At 37.8% G+C, this 13,587-nt stretch overlaps 1 protein-coding gene across 2 annotated transcripts in view; it reads left to right on the top strand.

Moving 5' to 3' along the window:
• Positions 1-13,587, top strand: part of CENPP (centromere protein P) — a 151,745-nt gene that overhangs the window by 135,635 nt on the left and 2,523 nt on the right. For both annotated transcript variants that reach the window (XM_075159331.1, XM_075159330.1), the window contains exon 7: positions 12,790-12,869. In XM_075159331.1, coding sequence (XP_075015432.1) covers positions 12,790-12,869 — 80 coding nt within the window. The remainder of the gene's footprint in view (positions 1-12,789; positions 12,870-13,587) is intronic.

Below are 13,587 nucleotides of genomic sequence, written 5' to 3'. Positions count from 1 at the left end.
TCTTGGTGTTGTAGCAGTACCTAGCAATAAAACAAATATTTATACACATACATCACAGTACATTCTTGGTGACTGCAACTTTGGCATTTAGAAACCAAATAAGGTGGAGCATAAGAATATGTGTTTGCCTGGCAGCTGCATGTGATTTCTCCTGGTGGATACACTAAAGAATTCTCATCGCTGCCCTGAATTCTTTTGTACTTGGCAGTATACAAATATTTGAGTCAAGATCATCCTTGTTCTGAGAGCGTTAGTCTAAGGTATACTACAGAGCTGCAGAGTGCATAGCGTTACAGTTTTTCGGTGTTCCTTATTTTTACTTTTGTTTCGTTATTTGGATTTTTGCTGCTTTCTTATTAAAGTAATTTAGTAGATCAAAGATGAGGATAGTTGACCATCTTTACGAGCCTATTATTTATCAGTGGATTGACAACTTTACGCCCTTACGCATACAATAATTATAAATCGTTAAATGTTTTTGTGTACTATAAATCTCTTCTTGTAGATGCTTGGGTCTCCTCAAGAATATTTCCACTCTTGTTTATGCGAAGAATGTGTTTGATAAACTGAAATGTCATGCTTTTGACAGCCAGATTTAAAGTAGTATATTTGGGTATTACATGAAAGGAATTCAGTGGGTTTAAAGCTTTCTGGGTCTTTTCAACTGGACTGGCTCCTTTTCTTGTTGATAGCAACAGGCATGTTAGCATTTCATGTTAATATTTATTTTCACATAAGCAGAACATTTGAGGCAACTGATAATTGTTAATAACCAGACAAATGAAACCTACTAGGTGCCTAATTTTTGTTGAGACTGTCCTAAATGTAATGCTTTGTAGAACCATTAAAAGAGGATGTTTTGTGGCCAAGATTTTAACCTATCTACAGCATCTGTTTTTATAGAAAGCTTCACTTTTCATCTAATGCAGATGTTAAACCTTCTTCTGATGCTCAGTGGTAGTAGTAGTAATAATAATACCACTACAATGGTATTTGTGAAAATATGCACTGATGTATATGAGAATGCATTTTACATACATATCTGCATATGTTTAAGGAAAAATCTGGTCCTTACGGTGGCTAGATAAATGAATATTATTGTACTACATGCAGTAGGGAATTATGCTGTGGACATTGTCATTCATGCACTGATATCAAATCTGGGTGGAACTGAAAAAGGAGCATATCTTTATTCTTGAGTGCAAGTCACGCAAGAAGTTTTTGTTTGTTTTTGTGCACAGATTGCACCTTTGTCACTGGTGTCCGGTAAAGATTACAGTACAGTTACTACTTTCTTAAGATATCAAGGTGAATAGTACAAGCAGATTTGACAGCTACTAATTGACTAAAGCCCTCTCTGCTGTTGGACAGTTTGCTCTAAGTGACAAGAGATCGACCTCTTAAATAGCTTATATCTCTTGGCAAGAAATGAAAACTGATCTTTTAGATGTTCCAGGTGGGTCTATGGACATATGTGTCTTTACCAGGTAAGGTAAATGTTTGCCCACATAGAAGCAAATAACTCGTCAGACTTTCAGAAAGGCAGTTCTCGAAGCTTTATTTGAACAAGGCTCCAAATACTTTTCCTATACCTGATCTATTAATTGGCAGGCAGTGTTAGTAAGTAAGTAATAATGACTGAAGTTTATTAGATTATTTTATTCTCTCCTCTACTGTGTGCCATTCTTGCTTTGAGTTTCTCTCTGCAGAGTCTGTAGTACAAAAAAGCTTGGGGGAGGGATGAAAGAGTTGATGCCACACAACAATTGGTAATACATATTTGGAGTATATTGTATTTATGATAATTACTGGCTGGTTACATGAACTGACTTGCTGGCTAATGAAGTCAAGGGAAAAATTCTGTCATCTGAGGCAGGTACGTTATCTTTATAGGCATAATATATCTCAAAGAACTCCAGTTACTGTACCAGTGGGCAGCTGTTCTTCTAACTGTAGAAATTAATAGCGTTTTATTGATTAACAGTAGTTGACTGACTCTTGTCCTTAACTGTGCACTTTTGTCTTCTATCTGATTTACAGTCAAGATGAAATAACCACAACAGTAAATGATCAACACAAGCTGAATAACTTGTCTACAAACTTCTTTTAATCATGCTTTTAAGAAAGTAAATGCCTAACATTGAGCTTATTTAGATGAACTAGACGTTCTTTGTTGTGTCCTATGATTTTTTTTTTTAAATTAATCGGGGTGCTTGGAAAAAAAACTAACACAGCTTCAGAGCCAAGTCATTAACTAAATTCAGATGCTTTTATTTATATTATGTTTAAAATCTGCTGTCTGGACAAGCTTGATAATGTAAACTGTACAAAAGCAAGTTGGGTCACACGTAATAATCAAATTTTCTGTGGTATTTCAAATCCAAGTTGCTTTATGCAATCCTGGTCCCATTTATTAAGCCATCAAAAAGGCTTAGAGAGAATCTTACAGCATCTTCTATACGGAAAAATATTCAAAGATCTATAAAGTATCTTGCTTCTGTGGTAATGGAAGAAAACACAAACTTAGCTTAACTTCTCTCCTAAAAATATCTTACCTCCAGTCTACTTCCTTCAGATTATTGAAAAATTGGCTCACGATTATTTCTTCCCAAATTGTTGATTCTTCATGCTGTTCTGTAATATGACCTCTTTTTTCCTTTCATAATTTTTTCTCTCTACTGTCCTTGACTGCTTAGTATCTCTTTTGCTAAATCAGACATATCTGCTGATTTCCACACAGTGCCTTATATTAAGTTTATCAAGACTTGTTTGATTATATTTAACTGCAGAGGTGGGGTAGGGGTTTCAAAATACAATATAATGAAAACTACTGTGTCCGTAAACTTGCGGAGGAAGAACAGAACTGCTGAGCTCTGCTGGTTTACTGTGGGTTTCCACCGAAAGAAATGCCCAGGTGCAGTGTTAATGCTCTCCCACAAAACACAAATCAATTAGTAAGTCCTGGACTTGGATCTGTGCAGGTAACTATGCAGAGGATGGCTCTACAGTCATCTTAGTATTAAGACAGTGTATTTTAAAAGTTAAATAAAATAACAAATAAGCCCTAAAATTTTAATCTGGAAAAACAGGGTTGTTTAAACTTAAAAAGGCAAAGAGAAAGCCAGAGCTAATTTAGAAGATACGATTCTTCAGTTTAAGTAGATAGTCAATAATATCCGATACAGGAGTAAACGATAGGGAATGTGTTCCCCCTGGGTAACAGATGGCAAGCTTGTTCTGTGTATATTCTTACACTGATCAATAGGTCGGGTAGACTTGTTTCCGGGAGGAGGACAGGCTTTTGTGAGCCACGCAACACCCAGGCAGCCAGCTCCAGATGACACATCTGGCAGGATTGCACTGAAGTTGATCTGGTAGCAGCAGAAGCATTCTTGGTTTCTGAACTCCTTTCTAGCCTCTTGCCCATGGCCCACTGTCATCTTCAGACACTTTGCCAGTGTCTGTGTCCGAGAGAGCAGCATTCATAGGTGAAGATCATTTTGGAACCTAGGAGTAGCGCAGGGTGTCCAGTGGGGAAATGCGATGTCTCTGAAGGCAGAGCGAGCAAGCCTGCAAGTCTTTTCAGCTGTTCTGGAGAAGTGTGTTCAAATTTCCAATATGCCTGTTTACTATAGAAACAAACATGGAATAAAGTACCTTGGTGCTTTTGCTTTTAGAAACATTCGTTTGTATACGTGCACACATCATTGGTCAGGAGTATAATTTTTTGTAAACTAATCTTTTGCCTCAACAATTTTAAAGAGAAATCATGGAGAGAAGACTTGTCTCTTCCCCAGCAAGAAAAAAAGTAAAGAAAAAACATCTGCAACTTCTGTGTTCACTAAGTGTTTATTATGTACCCTTTCCTGTTCTTTCCAAGGTTTCATTTCCATTTAGTTCCATTTTTCCTCACATTTTAAAAATAAACCTCTAGTATGTATTTAATTTATTCCCAGTCTGCTGTAATTAACTTGCAGATAAACATATGGTTACCATATGGCAAAATGATATTGAAAGGAAAAGCTTCGTAAGAGACACAAGAGTACGTGTACTTGGGCCTCGGTAATGCTGGTTTAGCTCTTCTGTAGACATACAGCCTAGATCCAACTGTGATAATACCGATGGTTTGGTAAATTAATAGTGACATAGCAAATAGTGACAAACTGAATCATGTACTGCAGAATCATGGTTGAATCAAGCATGAAAAATAATGTTATGGAAGTGTGAAAGAAGGAAAATAAATGGCAATGGAAATAGAGTAGGGGCCAAAAAAGAGAAGCTGTAATCAACTGAAGGATAAGAAGAAAAAAAGAACAAAGCAAAGAAACTTCATTGGCAATTTGTTAACACTACGTGGGTTTTGAGCTGGCGATGAGTAAGGCTTCCTCCCAGTCGGTTTCAGGTACTGGTGTAGAGCATTGGCTTAACTTTAAGAGGTAGTTGTAAGATTGAATCTTAGCGAAGTGATCCATAACTCTTGAGTTACAGATCTGGTCTGCTAAAACACACAGGTCTGAAACTAGGTGGATGCAGAGCAATTTTCATTCAGGTCACCAGTTGTACGTATACTCCTGGAGGAAACCAGGCACACCCTGAGCTTGGAAGGAAATTTTGGTAAAGATTTTCTGCAAAGATTTCCCCTATTCAGAGTGACGTTAATACTGTTATTCCTCAAGTCTGCCCCCGAAATTCTCCTTTCCTCTACTTTCCTCTACTAAAAAGGAAACATGCGTGTTGGTAGTATCACCTTTTAGTTCTAAAAGAAGGGAACTGAGCAGTGTGTAAGCTGTAATATGACTGCCACGTGGACACAACTACTTTTTCATTGTGCACTTCTTTTTGTAAACTCGTTCTTTGGTTCTGAGGACACTTGTAGTTTTGTGTAATTTGCATAACACAGATCACCAGCAGGACTGTTTTGCTTGAGTAGAATGTTTACTTAGATGGGAAGATGGAAGATGTGTTTATTCTGAGACATAATTACGAGTGGTGAAGTTTCATAAATCCATTTTGCAAATGCAGTGTTTTTATGCCATGTAATTTAGTTGAAGAGGAAAAGTGCATTATCTTCTCTTGGTTTCAGTTCCTTTAATTGCACAAAATGAGAAACTTCATGGTAACTTTTGAGATCCTTTATGCTTTGAATTTTCAATGTGCCATTTTTTTAAATACTTGAAGATATTATGATTCTAGCCCTTGCAAAGCATTTTAGGCAGTTTTCAGTGTAGACATTAAAAAATATACAGCGTGCAAGAACACATTTATAAAATGCTTCTCTTTTATAATTCTATAATGCGTATTTTCTTGTTTAAAAACAGGTTTTGTCAAAGTTTTTCTCCTGCAGTAGTAGATACAGCTTATTTTCATAGCTATGATTTGTTACATATCCCGGTTGCTTCAAATTGATATTTATGCTTATCCAAAAATAAAAGCATGCTGCCATCTTCCTAAGCGTATGATAACGATCTGATGAAAGTTGACCTCTGATGTGCTAATAATTTTTGTAGCTTTCTGCTTTAGCTGAGATGTAGTGAAACACACTGACTGTTTCCTGAGAAGATTGCCATATTTTACTCTAATTTAAATCATTGACCTTAGGTAACAACACACTTGTCTTTCAGGCACAAACCAAACTGTCTTTGTTTGTCTTCACAAAGCCATACGAAGTGGTGATGCAGAAGCTAATAGTACACCCCACTTGAGCATCTTGCCATTAGAACTTGTTGGTTTGGACACAGAACTTTGTTTGGTGCTGAGGCTTCAGCAGTACCTGTTTCCTAGCTTGGATATTTGGGGTTAGTCCTGAAAGAAAAGAAATCTGATCAAGTAGAGCTTGTGTTGATGCTGGGTTTCCTCATGTTTCTATGTCTGTTACTCGAGTCTGAACCTCATTATATCAAAGGGCCAATAGGAAAATATTATTTAAGCACACACAGCCCTCCCCAAAACATCAGTGGTGTTAATCCAACAGCTATTGGACTCAGCCATACTTTTTCTTTAAAGCCAAGTATAAAAGTGAATAGAATTTATACAGCATTATTAGTTTTTAAAACATCTTTAACATCTTAAGTATGAATACATCTCTGCATGAGAAGAGGCAATAAATGGAGATTTGCATCTTGTGGAATTACTGTAAAATCATACTAGAGTGCAGAAGGTGGAGTTGATCAGTGGGTTTTGTGCAGTGCTAGCTACCGTTTGAGAAATACAGAAATATTTTGTGTTACGTTAAGTATTTCTAATGTTCCATATGTTTTAGTATAGAGGGAAGTTAGAATGAGAGATTTTTTTCTTGAACCTAGATATTAAAATTATTTGTAGAATGCTACCTCAGCAATTATGTATTGTATTTCTTAGTCTAATTGCACAATTTTGTGGCACTTAGGGACATGGTTTAGTGGTGGACTTGGCAGTGTTAGGTTTACGGTTGGACTTGATGACCTTAAAGGATTTTTCCAAAGGATTTTTAAATGATTCTATGAAGATCTATCACAAACTCGTATGATGCACAGAGACAGATCAAGCAAGGAGTGGGACACTGATTCCCGAAGTATGCTATTATGAGATACTACCATAACTGGGATGCTGATAAACTTCCTTGCTCTAGAAACTAAAATTAAAAAAATGATTTTTAGTGAGATCCCAGTTCTGCATTGCTCTGAGTTAGGGAATAGCCCCAGCATTGCTCCAAATACCAGTAGACAATAATGGTGTAACTCTGGATAAATGGCTTTCTAAATGTTCCTCTATTGCTGTAGTGGAATTCATTTAAAAAAAAATTACAAAAATAGTTTAAAACTGTGAATCATACATGTACATACACACAGTAAATGGGAATCATACATGTACATACACACAGTACAAGGGAAAAACAGTGGATTGAAGATTCACGGCATCTTCTAATTCTTGTCCCTTTGACTCATTATATACTTTAAAGCAAAAGTCCATGTGTAAATGTTGAGTGTAAATGTCATCTTTACTCTACACACCAAATACAGATTTTAGATAATACTGAATTTGTTTCCACAGGAAGATACCAAAGAGAATATGAAATGGCATATAAAGAATACTTTCTTTTTCAACCAAAAAATATATGGCATGGGATAAAATGTTTTTTCCTTCAAAATGTAAATGTTTAAGCCTTACAAATACTGCAGTAGCTTCAAAAGACCTTTGTTTCCAGTATTAAGCTACTGAAGAAACAAAGATTTAAATATGTCAGCCTGTAAGATAAACATACTCAGTTAGATTCTGAGGTGTATCACATGAAAGTAATTTGAAGTAGTTGTCTCAAAGTAAGTTATATAGCGTTCTATATTCATTGGTTTTTTGATATTTTACGAGTCTATACTTTACCTGTGCAACTGGTGGTTCTGAGAAATAAGAGGAAATTCAGTGACTTTACATTTGCATCCATTTTGCATATACAAGAACGAATCTTGGCAGACAAAGCTAATCAATTTAACAATAATTTAATAATTTATGTTGATGTTGGGAAGTTATTTAATGGACTGGTGTTTGTTTATTTGGCCAGATTTAAAGTGGCGGAGGGTGCTCGGTTTGCCGATAGTTTACATTGTCTTTATAACACTGGAATCATTTAAGTCAGTGTGGCAGGCATAACGCTGGGTTTCTTTGGAAAAAATTAAACATTTGTATCCCTCTTGTTCATGTAATGCTTTGTGTTTGGTGGATACTAAACAAACCCCTAAGGAGACATAGTATAGATTCGCTGATTATGCTCATACATTTAAATTGTAATTACCATCTTTCTTTTTTTACATACTTTTTAAAGCTCCTTTAAATGAAATTTGAGGTGAAATGTAACACGTAGCACATTAAAAACAAAAAGTCTTTCTGTAGAAATTTTCCCTTTGTGAACCATTTGTCTTTCTGACTCAGTAATTCCAGTTCATCAGACTGGAAGTCTGTTACTGAATCTTGTGATGCAGCACTTTCCATAGTCAAACTTCAGCCCCTTCAGGCTTTGAGAATTGTATTTAATGACACTGGTAGTGTTTACAGTATTCTATTAAAAATACTTCAACACTGCTATTGTGCAGCAAAAACTTCTACATAAAGAACATCAACTTAAGCATGTGACAAACTTGCAGCATCTGCAGGCAATGGGTTTCTCTTCTCCTTGCATATTCTGAAGGTTCCAGACTTTTCCTGCTGATTTTCAGTTCAAAAGAAGCCTCAAAAAAAGGAAAGTTTGAGCCATGGTTTTGAGAGGGTTTCGTCTATCTCGCACATCTTCAGCTGCCTACGTTACAGGTTTTTCTTTCATTCTTGTATTTCAGATTTTGAGTGTACATCAATTTATACAGTGCTGCTCTTGCCCAGTCAAGCAGTGGAGAGGAAGGAAAGAAGGAAAAATAGGATGCATTTCTTTTTAGATGCAGTATTACTCATTTCTCAGTTACTTTGTATTGGCAGACTGTTTTGTCTTACCTGTTGAAGTCTGAGGTGCATTTTGGCACCAGAAAAGCTACATTTCTTGGAGAAGTTTTTCATTGACTTAGGGCTTGCCACCATGCTTTAAAAATACAGGAAAGTATAAATCCTTCTTATATTTTCATGTTAGTGACAGCTCTCTTACAGGATAAAATATTTTAGCTAATTGAAATGCATTAACAAATGTATTGTCTGATATCTAAAAACAGAACTCATCAAAGCAACTTAAATTACATTTCTAGAAAGGTAATTGATTGAAAATGTATATGTGACGTTCAGTTTATAACAGGTTAACGTAGTTTGTGACTCAAGGATAAGTGTTCTTGGTGAAGTTAGCACCAAATATTTCAGCAATGTGCATAAAGACAGCTAAATTGTAAGACCAGAGCTAATTTCCAAAAATGTAATTGCTGCATTTAATTTCATTTTGTAGCCCGGTGATTGCTGGTTTTAAGTGTCTGTAGGACTTGATCATGGTAATAGTAAAATCATTCCTTTTGTTGTTATCTGAGTTAAACTACTGTAATTTAAAAACCCGATTGCTGCTAAAACCAGAGAGTGCGGCTGTTGGAGAACACAGCTGCTTCGAATTCAGGCTCTCTCCGGGAGCGCCTGGGGCAGCACGCCGCGATGGCTTCCCGCTTGGCGGCTGCTTAAGGGATTGACCTAAATTTTTGCAGTGGGTAGCAGACTGGTGGCAGTGGGTTTGATTGTTTAATGCTTCTGGAATTTCATCATGTTGTTATTGGCTTTCTACAGTATCTAGAATTTTCACCATTTTTGCAAAGAATTTGTATTCGAATTCCTGAAGTTACGTTGGTGTTGTTATTTAAGGCCTTGATGCTACCACCATGTGTGTGACTTCAGTGGATGATACTGTGGCCTTAGCTGAGCAAAACATACATATAAATCACCCCGAATCAGAGCCTAAATGTAGCATCTTTGGTAAATTTAGAAGTAGCTTACACCTGTGGAGAGACTCATAGCAGCATGAGTGGCTTTATATACTCTTTATATACAGGTCTTCTTACAGAATGCCAAGTTCAAAATTAGTAGTAAATGTGAACTATTGTTCCATCTGAGAGCAGAGTAGCATATTTTCTTCGTAAGTGGATTAGAAGCAAATTTGTCTGCTTTTAGTATAGCTTCTGCCTTGCCAATTTTGCTTTGCATTCTTAGTCAGGGCCCTTAAGCCGAATAACTTGAAACGTTTTCCTTAGAAGAGTTTTAGTATGCAGAAAATTGCAATGCAATTTTAAACAGCTGAAGAATAATATATTTTGTTTAAAAATAGATACTGCAAGTGTATTCACTTGTTTTGCTGTGTGTGTAAAATCTGTCGTGGGAGAAAGGGAAGACTGTCATGATGGTCATCCCCTTGTGATTTGAGACTATTTCTGTTTTAGACAGAAGTTCCCATAAGATTCCCTGCTTGGACTCCTGAAAGAGCTGGAAAAACAATTTCCGTCCAGAAGTAATAATATCATGGGCTTTTGGTTTTGATCATAAACTGACATTTAAAAGTCATCTGAGGAAAGATATTTCTTGATTAAAGTCAGGTTTTGCTTAATGCAGTTGTAGCTGATCTTTCCCATCTGGTATCGCGCTACTTGATGCGATACCTTTCAGTTGCCCAGCGTCCACTTTACGAGATCCCGTAGGAATTACTGACTTTCCCAAGGGACCGTTCAGTGGATCGGGTCATTCTGTTACCCTGGTTGTGGCTCGGCTTTTCTTTGCCCTGGGGAAAACTTAGAACTAAGTTGCACAGCAGAGAATATGAGGTGCTAATCCGGTACCCGCCGAGTGTATTTGGAATTGCAGTTCTGTCAGGACTATTGCAGCTCGTGCACAGCCTGCGCCTGGTTTTCCACTTATGCGCCAGATCCTCACGTTTTACCTGTGGGATACAGACATTACATTTTATATGTGGAATATGAGAGGTAGATTGTGTGACTGCATTTCCTGGTTTTTATTCCCTAAATTGTCAGTGTTTCGCACTGCTTCCTTAATCCTGGGTGCAGCAGCTTTGCTTCCTGCTTCTGCCGCGTCGTCGCTCCCAGGAGTCACCCTTAGGTGAGAGGGCAGACACCTCCTCACGGGGGTCTGGGCGAGGTGCTGCTTCATGCCGCGGTTATGACTTAATTTTAGCATGTAATTCGCCTGAAGAGAGATGTAGGTGTTTGTGTTTTGGCTTTTTGTGTGTGTTGTGGATTGCTAAGATATGATCTTTTCTGCTAAGCAGCTGGATTTTGTCCCAAATCCTGTGAATTTCACACAAGATCAGATTCTCACAGCATTCAGACGGGTTGTCAAAACCCTGGCATTTCTTTAAGGCACAGAATAACGGCTTCCTGTGTGCAGAACTCACCGACGAGTCTCTCCCACGTAAAGGGAAGCTTTTAGACAACAGAAAATTGCAGACTGAGATTTCCTTGAGGTACCTCTGGTTTCTGTACAACGTAAAGTACCACCCGCTAGCTAGGGGTAATGGCGTGGATTGTGGCAGCTACACAGCAACTCCCAAACAAGTCCTGGGTGCATTTTACAGCAGTTTGAAAATTGGAACTCTTACCTAGTGCCTCTGATCTATTTTCTCTTGTGATTCCCAAAGGCCTCAGCATGGGCGGATGAAGATAAAACATGACTCAGTGTTCAGCTATGGTATACTTGGCATCTCTTGTAAACGAGGAACTTAAGAATTGTGTTCCCCAGATACAAACTAATCCTAAATTTCTAGTATTTGCAACCTGGAGCTAAGAGATTGCTAGATTCTCCGAGACCTATGATACCGGACAAATGAAGGCACATAATGAATATCAAAGACATGGGTTATTGAGAAGGAAAAACTTGTTTTATTTTGTCATCAGAGGAGCATAAATCCACAGGGAGTCAAGCTGAAAAAAGATCACTGTTCTGCTGGGCGAGTGTCCTCAGATCAGCCGCGTTTTCATGCTGTAACTACCGTGCACTTTGTTGCCCCTTATGTGTCTTTGTTCCCAGGATAGATCGTGGTCTTTATCCCCATGGTAAATACAGTGCTAGATACTTTGTAGAAATTAAAACTGGCAAATTCCATGTGTTTTATGTCATTTGGCATTCTGTACAAACCCCCTTTAGTTTGTCATAAATTCCTAAACCAGAGCAAGGTCACATCTGGTAGCAATTTCAGTCTGCCAGATGAGGCGTAATCCTATAAAACCTAACTCATTTTCTCCAGTGCTTTTCAAAGACGAGCTCTCCGGCTCCTTTTCTGTAAGACACACCACTTGCCCTGCGAGCTCTGGAGAATGATTTAGGCTGAGTGTCTTTTCACACGTTATAAACTGCAGTTTTTGGAACACAGCTTTGTATCCAGTACAAAAGACACTGCAAGCAAGGAAGAGTGTTGAAGTCTTCATGACAACAGGCTGCGTCTAGATTCTGTTTTCTTTTGCAATAGCATGTCCCTGCAGGATGCAGTAATTGTGTTCGTTCTCAGTATTTTGATGCATATGGATCTCCTCATACTCTGTCACCTTACATACTGCATAACTTCAAAAGGATCCATACATAGCTACTATTCTGCTTTCCTTTTACATGCTTTTAAAACGGTTATAGAGAAAGTTATGAGTCTTAGGTAATTCAAGATATACACATCGAAGACTGTAAATTATTAGATGAACTAACAAAGTAACGGAACGATGATCAATCTTTGCACACTGTAGTAATTGAAAATAGCTCTAATTCTGGGTAACATGGAAGTTTAATAGTAGTCAGTAGTTTTATATGTTTTATCATGTTTCCATTGCCCCATTAGATTTTGGTAATAGTGGTTATTTTGGTATCTCATTGCCTTTATTCCTTCATGCTTTCAAAGCCCTGTTACGGAACGTGGTGATCCACTTTCTCAAAAGGAGTAGCAAAACAGAGCGTACTAGTAAGGGTTTGGTTGGTTTTTATGTGAAACTGTGATGTATTATAATGTGTTATTAAATCAAATTAACAGAACTTAGTTGAAAAATATTCTTTCAAGGTTTCCTACGTCTTGCATAAGGACTTCTAAGGCCTGTTTGTACAGGTGCACAATACTGTTTTTTTCTGTGAGGTGACCAGTTTAAGTATAGCTTGGTATCACGTGAATGATACTAAAACAACCAAACCATCACGACTTAAAAAGCACGTCAGAATTTTAAACAACTCGTATCCTTACTCTTAACTATTACAAAAGCAAGCTAAAAGTGGCAGCATATTAAAATCCACTGCAAACTGGCAAGCACTAGCTAGAAGCCACCTTGTCTACTCTGATTTTTCTGACCTAATTTATACCCTTTTGAACCTGTTTATCCACAGGGCAAATATCCTGATGTTGTGACCCTTCCAGAAGGACTGCGGGGAGATTATATAATTCTAAGGAACCCCAAACTTTCTGGGTAAGCCAATAAATACATTTCTTGGTTTATGCAGATAAAGGATTGTGAAATGCATATTGACAATCTATACATAATTGGTCTGCTTGAACATTAAGTCACTCTTTGCTTTAGAATGCCTCTAAACACAGAGGTTAGATGATGTGTGTTACATTTTAGGGTTATAACCACACATTAAAAACACAAGGAGAAAAAACAAAAAACCCCCACAAAAATACATGTACAGGCTGTGTGCACGTGGCCTTGTTAGATGTCAATCAATGGTGTTGCTTCTGCGTGTACCCACCCTTTTAAAAAGCTAGATGGAAAAAAATAAAGGGCTCAAGCAGGCTTTTTACTTGCATTTTAAGAAAAAAAAAATCTATCCTATCTTGGTTTTGGAAGCTCATGCCACAATGAAGAGTCTAAATTCAAGGTTTAGGAAGTGGAATGCATCCTCCCTCTCATGCATCAGAAAACATGTCAGATTCGACTGGATTTGTTCTCTCTTGGTCTTTCTGCATTACATGACCAGAGCACCGGGCAGAACAGATGCTGAGGCCAACACCCCTCTTACCGTGACAGGGTGGGCCGCTGGCAACCCTCCCCTATGAGATAAGGCAGCTTTTTCCACCCCTGGGCCTGAAGGAGGGAGCTTATCCCTTCTCGTGGGCGTGGAGCCTGGCAGCTACAGCTCATACTTTGTTCTGTGGTAGGAGGTGCGATGGTCACAAACCACTGA

Source organism: Calonectris borealis, chromosome 10 (assembly GCF_964195595.1).
Source record: "Calonectris borealis chromosome 10, bCalBor7.hap1.2, whole genome shotgun sequence".
Taxonomy (NCBI): Eukaryota; Metazoa; Chordata; class Aves; order Procellariiformes; family Procellariidae; genus Calonectris; species Calonectris borealis.
Note: the sequence above shows the minus strand (reverse complement) of the source record. Positions and strands in the feature narration are given on the sequence as shown.